The 15,721-nt window shown below is 45.5% G+C and overlaps 1 protein-coding gene across 5 annotated transcripts in view; it reads left to right on the top strand.

Moving 5' to 3' along the window:
• Positions 1 to 15,721, top strand: part of PTPRC (protein tyrosine phosphatase receptor type C) — a 124,432-nt gene that overhangs the window by 65,197 nt on the left and 43,514 nt on the right. For all 5 annotated transcript variants that reach the window (XM_032786235.2, XM_032786236.2, XM_032786234.2 and 2 more), the window contains 2 exons: positions 3,294 to 3,437; positions 6,348 to 6,491. In XM_032786235.2, the coding sequence (XP_032642126.1) occupies positions 3,294 to 3,437; positions 6,348 to 6,491 (288 nt within the window). The remainder of the gene's footprint in view (positions 1 to 3,293; positions 3,438 to 6,347; positions 6,492 to 15,721) is intronic.

Raw genomic sequence — 15,721 nt, 5'->3', positions numbered from 1 at the left:
GTCTTCAAATCTCAATTTTGAGGATTTCAATAACTCAGTCATGGGTTCGGGGTTGTTATAAATGTGTATGGGTAGGGTTTTGTGGCCTGCCTGGTGCAGGAGGTCAGACTAGATGATCATATTGGTCCCTTCTGACCTATGAGTCTATGAGTCTATAAGCCCTTTCCCAAACAACTCTAAGAGAATGTCTACGACCTCATGTCCCAGGAACACTCTCCAGTGGCCTTCTGCATATTTCCCAAAATAAACGAGCAAGGGAATCCAGGCAGCCCCATCATATCTGGCCACAACAGTCTTACAGAAGGAATATCAGCACTCATAAATGCCATCCTCAAACCATTCATCACACAAAGGGCAGTTACCTCCAGGAAACAACTGACTTCCTCCAGAAACTCTGCAATATTAATCACCTCCCTCAGAATACCATTCTTGCCACCATGGATATCTCCTCCCTATAAACCAAATTCCTTCACTGTGATGGCATCACTCTCTGCTCCAAATATCTACAAAATAATAGGGACAATGCTCATAAATCCACCCCAAACACATACCCAAACTCAACCATTTCATTGTTACCCATAACAACATTTAATTTTGTCAACACTGTAGGAAAAACCATGGGTATGAGAATGGCTCCCAATATACCAACCTCTTCATGGACCACCTTGAGGAAGAATTTCTAGAAAAATGTCCCATGAAACCAATGATATACAGCCATGACGTTTTCATCCTCTGGACAGACAACCTAAACTCCCTCCTAGATTTACACCATAACTTCAACCGCCACCCCACCCACCCACTCGACTCTCTCTAGAACACTCCCACACCAGTATCAACTTCTTGGACACTGTGATCAACTTCAGCAATGGAACCCTACAGACGAGTATATACAAAAATACCTATGGATCCATCATACTTATCTTCACAGAGCCAGCAACCACCAAGAAATACGTTATCTACCACCAGGCACTCAGAAACTATAGAATGTGCTCTGAAAAGAAAAGTTCAGGATACATATCTTAACACACTTAAAACTGCCTACACTAAACAAGGACACTCCACCAGAGAAGGAGATTTCATCATGAAACAGACCACCCAAATACTCTAGAGAACCTGCTTCAATACAGGGAAAAAAACTCCACTGACCACTCACCTCTACTTGTCACCTACCACCCAACACTGGAAGCAATATGGAGTTTCATCAAACAATTACAACCATACTTGATGAGGACTACATCCTGAAAGAAATATTTCCCAACACCCTCTTCAGGCCTTCAAACAACCCCTAACCTCGCCAAGCTCATCATCAAAAGCAAGGTCCCCACAGACTAGGATACATCAACTCACCAGACTCTTCCAGAACAGCACATGCTACAATGATCAAGACCTTTTCAAGATCCACAGGTCCCACTCTTGCCTATCCCAACATGTCATACCTCATCCAGGGCATCAGATGCCCCACCAACTGTGTGAGTGAAACCAATCACTATGCTTGTGAATGAACTTGCACAGAGAAATGTTAAAAGACAAAAATGCCCTATCACCTGTGGGCGAACACTTTTCACAAAGTGGTCACTCCATATCTGATCTCTTAGTCCTTGTACTCAAAAGACATCTGTACAATGCCTTCAAAAGATGAGCTAGAAAACTTAATTCATAACTCTACTAGACACTAAAAACCATGGACTTAATACAGACATGAATTGCATGGCCTAATATAACATTTTGCAGCACATTCTGCTGCCTACTAACCTTCCATTGTCATACGACTACAGATGTTTTAATTTCTCTGTTCATATTAAGTGGTCTTCTACAACATTTGTGAACTGTTTATGCTTAACAATCTGTCCCACTTTGTGTCTGGCTTGGAGACTGGTTATCTTTCCCAGACTCAAGGAAGAACTTTGTGAGGCTTGATAGCTTGTACTTTTCATCAGCAAAAATTGTCCAATAAAAGATATTACTTCACCCACCTTGTGTCTCTCATATTGATTCATACCTGTTTCTTATCTATTCTTACATAGATAGATACTTTTTTAAAAAATGACATATACAATTGTGTGTTTGGTGAAGAGCATTGAGAAGGTATACCTCTTTCAAAGAGTTGTTGTCCTTACATTTTTCCTACTCATCATTTGGTAAGAAAGGGATAGTGAAGATAAAATATGCACAATATGCACATTTAGAATAAAATTTGTAAGAGGAGGATGATTGCTGCCCACTGCTGACAGCTGAGAGAGATCCTGTGAGGAATCCCTCATGACAACAATAGGGAGAAGGTACCCAACTGATAAAGAGAAGTTCAATATATTGCAGAAAGAGGGATCCACTACATCCAGCAGGGAGATGAAAAGGCCTGCTAAGGCATTTCCCAAAATAGTAATAATGGGTATAGCGCTGGTAATCTATTCCTCTCCCTGCCCTCCAAGATATTCAACACGGAAAAAGCAGACAGCCACAGCCATCCCGTCTATGGCTTACTAAGCATAGTGAGAAACCAAGCTGGAGGTAGGCACCAGTCCTTAATGCCTCTGGAAACTATTCTCCAGTCTTTGCCTTTTCCTTGTAAACTACTCTACAGAGAGGTCCACTCTGAAATACTGCAGGGAAAGGAGATCATGCAGGCTATGGAACTGACAAAGAGCTTGTTGTACATGGAGGTGAAAGGGAAGAACAGAGTTAAGAGCAGAAGAATTTAAAGGAAGGGACATGGTCTTGCTGAGTTGTGAGGAAAGAAGCAGATGGACAGGACATGAATAATGAGCTTGGTCTCAAAGAGCTTGAATAATCATATAGACATTTTGGCTTTTATCCTTATTGAACCTTTCAGACTTTTGAGGTTTGTGCATTACTGCATGTAAGGAATGGTATGAATTCTTTTTATATCGAAAACTAAAAATCTCCCTGGATATATTTGAAAATATATATATTTAAAATTAAATTAAAATACTATCCACAATTGTCTTGATTGTGTTCACTGAGGAAGAGGCTGGTGCATAATTGTGTATTTAGAATCATGTCTGATCAGAATTCATTGGAGCAAACGTCTTTTTGGCCTCAGATTGAATGTGGAGGGAATAAAGATACATGTATGTAAGCTATAAGAGCAAAATGGCGTTCTTAGTCTAAAAAATGAAGTGGATATTGTGTAACTGCATTAATTTGAAGGTGCTGTAACTAGTGTGCTTACTTGCCTTTTGTAAATTAGCAACAGTGAGATGAAAATACATAGAGTAATAACGAGAGAATTTGGTCCTGTGAAAATGTTAATAAGTTTCCATATTTTAATGCAGGCTTGGTCAACCATATTTCAAATCCCTGTATAGAGCTGATAGGTCTGTCAGCCAACACTCGTTATTATTGTACTTCAAAAATCTTTTTTAAAACCAACAAAACGATCAAAGAAGATATGGCAAATATAACAACAGATTATGGAAGTGAGTATAATATTTACCTTTATTTAATTTTTTTTTTTTTTAAAAGAAGAGCCTTTCTGTGGTAGGTTCTTACATCTTAGCAGCTAAATGGATTGTAAAGCAAGTCAAATATTTTAAACATTTTTTGGGGGGATGAGGGGTTAAAATAGCCTTTTTATGCAACAGAATATTTTCATGAAAAATATTTGAATTTTTGAAATTTTTTGAGGGTTGAAATTTTTGACAATCTGAAAACAGAATATGTATTTTGTTTTTTGACCTAAATGTTTTCATCTTTGTGTTTCTTTTCTGAATTTAGTTTTTCCTTCCTTCTCCCCTCTCTGTCTTTTTCCTTTTATTCCTCTCATTTTTCTTGTTTTTTATTTTTTCATCTTTACTTTTTTCCTTGTCTTTTTCCTTTCAAAAATGGCTGAAATCCGATTTTCAAAAAAGACAAGAAATGTAAATAATAAGCTTTCATTTTAATAAAATTTCAAAAAATGAAAAATATCAGTCCTCTTCCTTCTACTCCCAAACTGGTACATTTTGAACTCTGCAAAGTGAAAACAATTTTGTTTCTGCAGAACTGGCAAGGAAACTGGTCAATGGATATAGATATGGGGGCTGGAAGAGGTGACGCATTGGGCTTATGAGATAGTTATTTTGAATTAATTAATATTAGACATTAGGCTCAAACCAAGAACTTCATATCTAAACTCCCTTGGACTTTTGTGGGATGTGAAACGTTACTGTTTATCTAAAAACCAAATCCACCCTGGAAGATCTAATTTGTTGACAGATTCCATTGAAAACATTATCAAAAAGGTTATCAAAATGATTGTTAGCCAATGTTGAAAACCATTTTGATATTTTCTATATTGATTCTGAAACAAATATATTATTCAAAATCACATTTTTTCATAAAACAAGAAACAATTCCATTTTGAATAGTTCGAAATGAAACAAGATTGAAATTCCTAAATGTTCAACAAAACTACTTTTAGAGCTTTTGATCAGCTCTAATTATTGCTATTTGTACTATGATAGAGCCTAGAGGCTTCACCTGATACTAGGGCCACCAGTGTGCTAGACACTGTACAAAAAAACAAGTGAGACAGTCCCTGCCAAGAGGAACCTTCCATTTAAACAGACAAGGCATTGAAAAAGTCAGAAGGGAAACAGACTCAGCTAGGTAAAATGACTTGCTAAATGTTACATAAAGTCAGTGGTAGAGCTGAGAATAGAATCTAGGTCTCCTGATCCCCCCATACAATGACCTACCCCTTACACCAGAGGTGGGCAAACTATGGCCCACGGGCCACATCCGTCCTGCGGGACCATCCTGCCCAGCCCCTAAGTTCCTGGGTGGGGAGGGTAGCCGCCGGCCCCTCCCCTACTACCCCGCTCCCTTGCAGCCTCAGCGCACTACGCTGCCAGTACTCTGGCCCACCACTCCTGCCAGGCAGCAGGGGCAGTGTGGCTGGTTCAGGCGGGGCTGTGAGCTCCTGCTGCTCTAAGCAGCATGATAAGGGAGTGGGGAGTACGGGGTTGGATAAGGGGCAGGAGGTCCTGGGGGCAGTCAGGGGACAGGGAACAGTGGGGGTTAGATAAACATAGGAAACCTGGGGGGGCTGTCAGGGGGTGGGGGTCTGGGGGTCTGGATAAGGGTCAGAGCAGTCAGGGGACAGGGAGCAGGGGGGGTTTGGATGGGGAGTGGGATCCCGGGACGTGGTTAGGGGCGGAGGTCCTGGGAGGGGGCGGTCAGGGGAGAAGGAGCAGGGGGGGTTGGATGGGTCAGAGGTTCTGAGGGGGACAGTCAGGTGGCAGAAAATGGGAGGAGGCAGATAGGGGGCGGGGGCCAGGCTGTTTGAAGAGGCACAGCCTTCCCTACCCAGCCCTCCATACAGTTTTGCAACTCCAATGTGGCCATCGGTCCAAAAAGTTTGCCCACCCCTGCACTAGACTATGTTGTGCATCATAAATATTGTTTATAATTTAAACACTGTTACCATTTCCTCAGATAATTTCATAGGTCTGCAGCAGATCTCCCATTACATGTATGGCCACTTAGGTCAACACCATTGATTTGAACTGAGATCTGTTTGTGATGCCACTGGTACATTTTCTTGTTGTAGGCTGAAGTCCTAGGTAATTTTAGGCTCCAGATCACTTCACTAAACATTTTTCTTCCATTTATGTAAGTCCCGTTATTTGGAGAGTAGACTCTGATGTAATTTTCAGTTGTTATGAATCATCCTGCTAAATCATCATTTTGCATCAGTCTTACACATTTTAGAAATCCTGAGAATGGACTTCCTGATTCTCCTCCCAGTATTATGCCGCATAGGTATAAATTCTTTACATTCACATTGCCTAGTACAATTACAATGAGCAAAATTTGCTCAAAAAACCAGATTCCAACAGAACACAAGAATACTCACATCATCCAATGATTTTTGTAATTTCAGCTATTTTTTATTCTCAGATATTTTAAATTGCTTTACTTTTTATGTGATTTTAATGTATGTACTTATTGCTCCGGTCAGTCACCCACACAAACTACTGCTCCAGTTGGTCCTATTCCTTTAATATTTTGCCACACTATAGTGATGATTCCAAAAATTCATGCTTATTCTCTGAGCTGTCATTGTTTGCATTGTAAATTATGCAACTTCTACAGCCTGTGTATGCACTATATTTGTGTAAAATGGCTTAGAGTTCAATAAATGTTGTGCATTATTATTCACAACTGTATCTCCTGCTAGTCTCTTGCACTACTATCCAATAATATCTTAATTGCAGCAAGTATTTTTCAAATGCTAGCATATAATACATGTTTTTCATTTCAAATTTGCTGAGCTTCTATAATTTGAAAAATATTTTCTGCATTAAAAAAAGTGTTACTCCCTCTTCCTTCATTTTGTGTAACAGAACCAGAGAAACCTCAACTAGATGGTCCAGTAAGCCAAACTTCTACAAGTGTATGGTTTAAATGGAAACCACCACCAAATGAAAGAGGCCCTATTCATGGCTATAAAGTGAAATGTGGTAATGAATGTGGGAATAAAGATGAAGGCAAGTATATTTTTCTTTGATATTTACCATGTAACGGAGATGGATTTCTACCTTATGTACAGTGCCTAGCACACTGATCAGTGCCCTGATCACTGATTAGAGCCTCTAGGCACTACCATAATACCCATAATAGTTTACCTGCATAATCACATCTCTCAAAAGGTTTTATTCCCCTTTGAAATTATATCAGTTCACTCATATAATTTATTTTTTATATCATGAAGTTTTTCATTGTTGAGCTCAGTGAACTAGTTTCACCATAGCCAGTTATCATGTATTCTGAGAAAGTCAAGGAATTTAGCAATAGGACACAACAACAGTATCCACTAACAGGCTATTGGGGCCCATCTTGGGCCAGTTGTAAGCAATGTGCTGAAGGTAGAGTGCACCAATAATCACCCAGTGAATATTCTGGAGTGGCTTATTCCTATTAGAGTATGACTTGAAAGTATAATTTAAAAAAATTAAGAGATCCTTGTTTGGAGAGGATAGGTAATGTTTCATCCCATTATGAAAAATCATTTATAGGAGGAAGATAAAGGAAAAATAAGGAAGATATTAGAAACATCTTTTCTTTGTTGTTTTTATAGTCTCTCAATCCCCTCTTACCTGCAGTTAGCATAACTTGTTTAAGATTTCTGCTTCCTTTTTTTTTTACAATGATATAGGCTTTGGGTACAAACGCAGCCAAAGGCTATATTCTCCATCTACTCTAATTCTCTAGGACTAGAGTAGGCCAACAAGCAAGTGTGCCAGTTTCTCTGACTGCCTGGACATCTGGTCTGCTCCCAGACCCGGGCACTATATGGGAATATGTATTTGAAATAGCTAGTAGGCCCCTGGCTGTTATTTCATCAGAGGGAAAGGTCATTGCCACAAGCCTACACAGTCTCAAAGCTCCTGCTTAACTGCTGGATCATTTGTTTTCCTCTTGAAATTCATTCTGGTCCTGTCTGCAGTTGTTATAAGCTCATGCAGCCTTTTCCCATTTCATGAAATACCAATGCCGCGCACCCAGCTGGGCTGATCCACTTGCAACCAATGGTCTGACATAGGGTTACCATATTTGAACATTCAAAAAAGAGGACACCCCATGGGGGGGTATTGACCCCATCCACAGTCCACTCCCACCCTTCCCATGCTCCACCTCCACTCTTCCCCAGGTCCCGCCCATCTCTGCTTGGCCCCACCACCACACCCCTCCTCATCCCCTGGCCCACTGGTTTGCTGCGTCCCTCCTCAATCCCCCACCTACCATTTGCCTCCTCCCACCCACCACTCATCTTCTCACTCCCCTGCCAGAAACCCCCATGCTTGCCCCGAGAACCCCCGCCTGCTGCTGGCTCGCTGCTTCTTGCCTCCTCACCCCTGCCTGCCCACCCACCCACTGCTGGCTTCCTCTCCGCTCACCTCTTCAACCCCCGCTGCCCACCCCTGGCCTTTTCATACACACACACACACACACCCCTCCCACTTGCTGCTGGGTCGCCACCCACTGCTGGCTCCTCGTGGCTTGCCTCTTCACCATCCCCCACCTGCTGGCTTGCCACTTGCCTCTTCACCCTCCCCATCAGCCACTTGCCTCCTTACCTGCCCGCCAGCCAGCCACTGGCTCCCTCACTGCTCACCTCTTCACCATCACCCCCCTGCTCTCCTACTCACCACCCCACCCGCTGCTGGCTCACCGCTTGCCTCTTCACCCCGCAGGGGCAGCCGAGGGGTCTCCATGTGCTGCACCCACCAGAAGCACAAGCTTCTTGGCTCCCATTGGTCAGGAAAAGCACCAATGGGAGCTGCCAGAGGCACGGAGTGGGGGTGGCAGGCGCTGTCAGCACGCAGAGAGCCTTCTGCCCCGCACCAACCCAACCCAACCCAAGCCGATCCTAAGCGCCAGAGGGACCTGCTGGGGTGCAAGGTGGGGAGTCCGTGTGGTGTTTACCTGGGGTGGCTCCCGGGAAGCATCCTACAGGTCCCTCTGGCTCAAGGATTGAGTCAGGAGGGCGGGGGAAGAACACAGGGCTTTCTGTGCCCTGATGGCACCTGCAAATCCCACCCCTGCAGCTCTGATTGGGCAGGAGGGCTCCGCGTGCTGCTCCTGCCCAATCAGAGCTGCAGGGGCGGGACTTGCAGGCACTGGCAATGTGCCAAGAGCCCTCCTCCCCCTTACCCCGACCCAACCTGACCCTAGGAGCCAGAGGGACCTGCCAGATACTTCCCGGGAGCTGCCCCAGGTAAGCCCCACTGGAATTTCCCACCTTGCCCTCTAGCAGGTCCCTCTGGCTCTTAGTCAGGCCTCCTAAATTCACAATAAACGTAGGCTGCTGCCACATTGGGTTCACTTTAGACAGAGGCTGGTCTTAGGAAGACCCATATGTTTCTGTCAGATAGGGTTACTATACATCTGTATTTTCCCAGACATTTTTAGATATTTAAAAATTCCATCTGAACAGCGATTTAAGAAATAAAAAGTCTGACATGTCCAGGGAAATACAGATGTATAGTAACCCTATCTGACAGAAACATATGGGTCTTCCTAAGACCAGCCTCTGTCTAAAGTGAACCCAATGTGGCAGCAGCCTATGTTTATTGTGAATTTGGGAGGCTGGATCCAAACACTGAGCTCCAAGTTAGAAAAAGAAAAAGGGCAAGGGGGAGAAAGCATGGATTTTGATGTTGGAATAATGGAGGGGAAGGAGGAATATGGATGATTCTGGGATGAACAAGACAATGGATGGATGGATTTGGAGGCACTTACATACAGAGAGCTTGGAAAGGTACCCCATTGTAGCAGAATTAGTAGGGGTTGCTCAGGAGTTATATGGTCAGGGTGGCTTGATTTATACCTGTCAGACTTGGCTTGCTTTCTAGCATTTATACTCTCCATTTTTAAGAAATTGAACCTGACAACGTATCAGTTTCCAGTTCAGGTCCCAACTCTAAACTTCTGTTTACTTATTATTTATTAGTAGTAATGTGGTAGTGTCTAGGAACCTTAGTCATGGATCAGGGCCCCATTGCATCAGTTATTGTGAAAACACATGCAAAAAAGATGATTACTGCCTCAAGTGGCTTATAGTTTAACTAATGCAACTCAGCCATTTATTAAATAAATTCGCTAGAATAGGAGAGGATGTGGTGGTTTTCCTTTGAAGTCCTACTGATGGCACTCCTGAACTGGGGAGCTGGTTTAAAACTCCCAGTTCAGTTTCTTAAGATTGAGGAGAGAAGGGAAGAAGTGAAGTGCAAGGAGTGTGGGGGAAGCCAAATGACTATCATACTCTGTGATAGTTTAAAAAGAAACACCCCTAAATCCATTATTTTAAATGGAAGAGGAAGGAAAATAGGGCAGAACAAACAAGTTTTGTTTTTTTCTTGAAAGGGAAGGATTTCTCCTTCTGCTATAGCTCCTTTAAACTGCTGGATGATGCATAAGAGGTGTGACAGACCCAAACCAGTGTGGTACAGGAGTCTTGTAGAGGGCAAATATACTGGTCACTGGGTGAGTAGTTTTCTGTTCCCTGAGTGACCAGAGCAGGGGCTACACTAGAGTAATCAGGAACTTGCTAGAACCAATTTAAGCAGGACAGGTGTTCGACCACCTTGCAGCCAATCCGGGCAGGGCTCATCAGGGGCACCTGGTTTAAAAGAAAGCTCACTCAGTCGGCAGGGGGAGCCAAGAGGAGGGGAAGTGGTGTGAGGAGTTGGAAGCAAGAGCAAGGAGCGTGAGAGTGAGAGTGAGAGGGTGTGCGTGGGATAAGGAGTACCGCATTATCAACACCAGGGAAGGTCCCCTGTCTCTCGAGCGCTCCCCCGTATAAGAAGGTGTTGGAGGAGCCATGGGGAAGTTAGCTCAGGGTGTGCGTCATGTAGCTTTCAGGAGGCACTCTAGACAGCTGGATCCACGGGCCCTGGGCTGGAACCTGGAAGTAGAGGGCTGGCCCAGTTCCCCCAAACCTCCCACTCTGATCAGACACAGGAGGAGTGACCCAGACTGCTCGGGGCCCTACATGACGGTGAGCAACTCTGCCCAATAAGTGCAGGACAGCACCAATGATAGAGGAGGAACTGTCACATGCGTGTCCAGGGGGTGGATTCTGGTGTGCACACTGTGGCAGAAGAAGGGAGGGTGATTTTAAAAAACAAAAAGAAGCAGCAGGTTTATTTTTTTTTTCGCCATCACAATGGATACTTATCGCGGCATTGATACAAGCTACAGCGGCCCGCAGGAGGCTACCTGTGTTACAGCACCTCCAACGGAGGCAGCCCCCTGTGCGAGCAGCAAGAGCTAATCGTGTCTGCTGATGGACCAGGCTTCTCCAAGACTGAGCTACTCGTCCTCGCGAAGAACTGTAAACCACGGTAAAGACCCTTACAGAAGCTGAGCCGCCAGCAATGTGGGATGCAATCATACGGGTCAGCCATTGGCTGCAGAAAATGACATGCGAGTGCTGAGAGCATACCTTCGGGCCTCATAATAAGAGAGGACAGCCCTACGGTGAGGCCTGGCCTCGAGATCCAGTGACTCTGGCATCCTTGCCTCATTCCTGTGTGGGGAGGCCCAGAAGGCTTACTATGATCTGCCTGAAGAGGCTGCAGCAGACTACCCCTAGCTGAAAGCAGAGATCCTGGCCAGATCTGGGGTAACGACTGCAGTGCGGGCCCAGCAGTATCACGAGTGGAGGTACCAGGAAAACAAAACCCCGCGGTCCCAATTGTATGATCTCATCCATCTCACACGAAAGTGGTTGCGAATGGAGTCCAGGAGTCTAGAAGAGATACTAGAGGTCCTGGTCATCGACCAATACATAGGGGGCTACTGCCAGACCTTCGTGCCTGGGTAAGCCAGAAAGAATCCTCCATCTATGATGAGGTTGTTGCACTGGTAGAAAGGCGAAGGACGGCGAGGGAGCTGACCTGACCAGTTAAGGAAGAGGCACTCCGGGTTAAACTAGCAGCACCAAGCCCTAGAGCTCGAGTGATGGGGCCACCAGGAGAGCCCAGGTGGAGAAAGAGAGGGATTGAAGGCTCACCAGAAGCCACAAAGAGTCGGAGCACTGAGAGAGAAGAGGATCATGATTTTAGACTGCCCAGACCAAGAGACCAGGGAATGCCGAGGGCTCCAAACAGATGTTATGCCTGCGGGGAGTGGGGACATATAGATGCACAGTGTCCCAATGCTGAGGAGCCAATGCCGTGTAACCTGGGGAACTGGGCAGACCCATGTTCCCTAATCCACCTTGTGGGGGTCTCACTAACCCCACATATGTATACCAGACCAGTAAAGCTAAATGGGATAGAGACCACGGCACTGGTTGATTCAGGGAGTGCTATCACGCTTGACTCGGGGAAGCTCGTGAAGTGTAGTCAGCTGCTGTGGGCTAAGCGTATGGGGATAACATGCATCCATAAGTTGGTTATTACCCCACAGTTGGTTATTACCCCACCATCCCAGTAAAACTAGAAATTCAGGGGAACACTACTGAGGTAGCAGCAAGTGTAGTCCCTAAACTCCCATACCCGGTGCTTATAGGGAGGGACTTCCCCAAGTTTGGAAACGTACTCCCAGTAGGAGGATTGGAGGAAAAGGGAAACCCTGAAGTTAGTGAGGCTTCCATAGTAGACTGTCAACCCCTAGTCTTCTCTGAAATATCCCCAGACTTATTTTCCATTCCCAGACAGGGTAGAAAGTCAAAAAGGGAAAGGAGAGCAGCTAAAGCCTTGGGAACCCGAATACTGAGTCAAAATCAGAGGGTCGCTCTCGTAGGTAGGCGGACCCAAGCAGCTGAAAAGGAGGCCACCCAGGAGGGAGAAGCTCCCAAGTCTGACCCCCATCCTAACGCTTCTGAACCAGTAGAGGCAACAGAGACTGGGCCCCTAGATCTTGGGCAGATTAGCCCCAGGAGAGGAAATTTTGGACGGGACCAGGCTGAAGACCCAAGGTACAACAACATTAGTAAGGAGGTGACTGAAATAGATGGGGTCCCCATGGAAGGGAAAACCCAGGGACCAGGACCCTACTTCATAACGAACAAGAATCTCTTATACCGGGTTGCACCAGCACAAGGGCAGAAGATACAGCAGATCCTAGTACCTCAAAAACACCAGAATGCTATATTAAGTCTTGCTCATAGTCACCTTTTTGGGGGCCATTTGAGGGTAGAGAAGACCCTGGCACGAGTCCTATGACGGTTCTTCTGGCCCGGAGTACATGAAGAAGTGCGGAGGCACTGTGCGTCCTGCCCGGAGTGTCAGCTGCACAGTCTGGAGGGATATAGAACCACCCATGGTATCCTTTCTTCTTGTTACGGTGACGATGCTATTGAAGAGGGGCTTGATCGTGTCACGAGGACAAATCTTTGACCCGAGCAAGTAGTACGCAATGATTCCATGGCCATTTTACGCGAAAGCACTCGACCCGGCAGCTACTGTCATATTTTTGTTTCCTCGGAAGGAGTTTCCTTACGAGGGTAGAGAATTGGGTGTTCGCTTCCTTCCCAACTTTCTGTGAATAGATGGGCCCCAACCAATACTTGCGAGCATCCATACTGCAGATAAAACTCCTGGTGAATAGGCTATCAGCACAGGGTTACATGCAGAGGGCAGTCTTAGGTCTTGTGAATGCGTTCCTTCGCCTGTGTGCAGACCAATCTTACCAGATCTAGTACACGGGCTTTACTATGCTGTCAGGGTTGCTCGTTGTGCAAAGTGGGATAAATGTCGGTCGATGAGCGCAGACTGGAGGCACCGTAGAATGTCTGGACTTTTTCTTGCGAGTGCGTTAGGCCCCAATTTTGGAATTGGCTTCCAACTTGTTTACTGGGGTTTTTACCTAGACTTTTCCCACAAGTGCCCATGATATTGGCCTCCGTAAAACCTACGCGCACTTGGCAGGTTTGCTGTAAGGCCCAAGCCCCCCCTCGCCTGATGAGGCAGCAAACTGCCTCCAATTCTCTAGGTGGGTTCTCCATCTGGGAGTATGAAAATGACACACGTCGTCCGAAGTAGGGGCCGAGCAATAACTAGCATCGGGTGTAATAGCATGTGCCATGAGTGCGCTGGGAAAGTAGCTTAGGCGCCTTGAGTCCAAAAGGGGAGGACAATTGGAATAAAGACCCTGGGTAGGAGCAAGGCAGTCTTTTCCTTTGTTCTTCCTCAGGGGAATCGCCAGTACCCTTTGTCAATCCTAGAGAGTCAAGTACCGGCATGTACCCAGCCTGTCCAGTATAGGCTCATCTATGTGAGGTATGGGTTACGGCATCACTGGAAACTCGTTAGGTCAACTGGACAGTCATGGCAAAACCTTGTGGTGCCGTCAGGTTGGGTGCCGCCGACTGGCGCTGGACCAGTGACTGTGGCGATTGCTTCCGACTGATCCCAACTCCAGCATTTTTTTACTTCTGCTTTTATTCCTCCTTGGTGCCGCAGGCACACGATAGGCCCTTGTTTTCTGGCCCAGGTTGCACAATGTGTGTTTTTGATAAGTCTCGGTTGTTTGACCCGGTTTTGTCGAGAACCATCTTGGTCCGGAAGATCATCTCAGACATCTTGTTCTTCTGGTCTGGTGTAAATCGGGAAGACACCTTACTGTTGTGGCAAGGCTTGTTTTCCTAGTTAGGGTCTTTTTGGACAGTTATGCATGCCTCTTGTGCATCCAGTTTCAGAAGGTTGATGTGATAAACTGTTGTTGTTTCAGATCCTGCGCTGCGACCTTGTAGGGTTTATAAGCATAATCCAATTCGAACCTTATGTCCAAAAGTGGGTGCCTGCATGAAACCCAAGCTTAATTACAGCTTAGATCTGATAGGCTGCCACCAGCCAGATTCCAGTGTCTGGTGCAGCTCTGGTTCCCCAGAACCTCCGGACCCCAAGACTCAGATGCCTCTGAGTCTACAACAAAGGAGATAACCCCCCCTTGTCTCCTTTAATTTCCTCCCAGGCTTCCTCCTGGATGCCCTGGAATGTACCCCTGTTTCAAGTCCTTGAATGCAAACACGAGAGTCAAGTTCTTCATCCTCAGTCAGAGTCCCTGCAAAGTAAGCGTCAACTCTGACACAAAGAGTTTCCTTCCCCCTCGTTTCCTTCTCCCCACCATCCCTGGTGAGTTCTAACTAGAAAAAATCCAACACGGTCTTAAATAAGAGAAAAAGAAGAGAAAAAGACAAAGACCGACAAGTTGACAATATACAGGTATTTGCTTAAAGAAAATGATAAACAGCCTTTATCCAAAAGAAATACAAATTAACACATTCCAGCAAACTACACTCATTAAGAACAAACCAATATAAAAACCTATTGTTTCTACCTTGTACTTACACTTGGAACAGAGAGATTAGAAAACTTGAAGTAGAGAGATCCTCCTCAGAGCGAGAGAGCACTAGAGCAGAGACGACCAGAACAAAAGACACACACCAAAATTCCTCCCTGGACTTGAAAAATCGGTTTCCTGATTGGTCTCTGATCAGGTGTGTGGTTCCCTTTTGTTAACCTGCTTTACAGGTAAAAGAAACATTAACCTCTAGCTATGACGACAGAGGAGCAGGGTTCACCACATAGGGCACGGCAGAAGCTTGCTTTCGCCGTGGTACCTAACACATCACCTGATCCCTGGTTGAACTGAGCGGACTTTTGCCTGGCGATTGTAATAGGTTCTCTGGCCCTCGTCCAAAATGTTCCGTACAATAGGGTGACACAGGCGATCCAGTTCTCGGTACTGAGCAGGTCTATTAATCTTCTCCCGCTGCTGAGCCCGAGATAGTGAGCCACAGGGTGACACCCGTATAATAACTCGAAGGGAAAACCCAGTTGAGCCTGAGGTACCTCCAGATAGTGAACATAAGGTAGGGTAGCAGGGTGTCCCAATCCTTCCTGTCCCACACACCCCTATCATAGCCTTGAGGGTCGGTTAAACCTTTCTACAATCCATCAGCTGCAGATGGTAGACTGAAGTTCTCAGGGTATGTATATGGAGCAGCGTACAGAGGTCCTTCATTAGTTTTGAAAATGGGGTTCCTTGGTGGTTATATCTGGGCAAGATCCCCACCAGCTCTTGGTTATAGTTTCAGAGGTTGTGTTCCTCAGGGGGGACAGCTTTGGTAGCGAGTAGTATAGTCCAAATAACAAATATTTTTTGTGCCCGACTGTCCTTCAGGGGGTCCACTAGGTCATGCTTATCGCTCAAAGGGGACCTCTATGATGGAAGGGTACTAAAGGTGCCCTCTAGGGGGGACAGG

Source organism: Chelonoidis abingdonii, chromosome 7, assembly GCF_003597395.2.
Source record: "Chelonoidis abingdonii isolate Lonesome George chromosome 7, CheloAbing_2.0, whole genome shotgun sequence".
Classification (NCBI taxonomy): Eukaryota; Metazoa; Chordata; order Testudines; family Testudinidae; genus Chelonoidis; species Chelonoidis abingdonii.
This window is presented reverse-complemented; position numbering and strand designations above follow the sequence as displayed.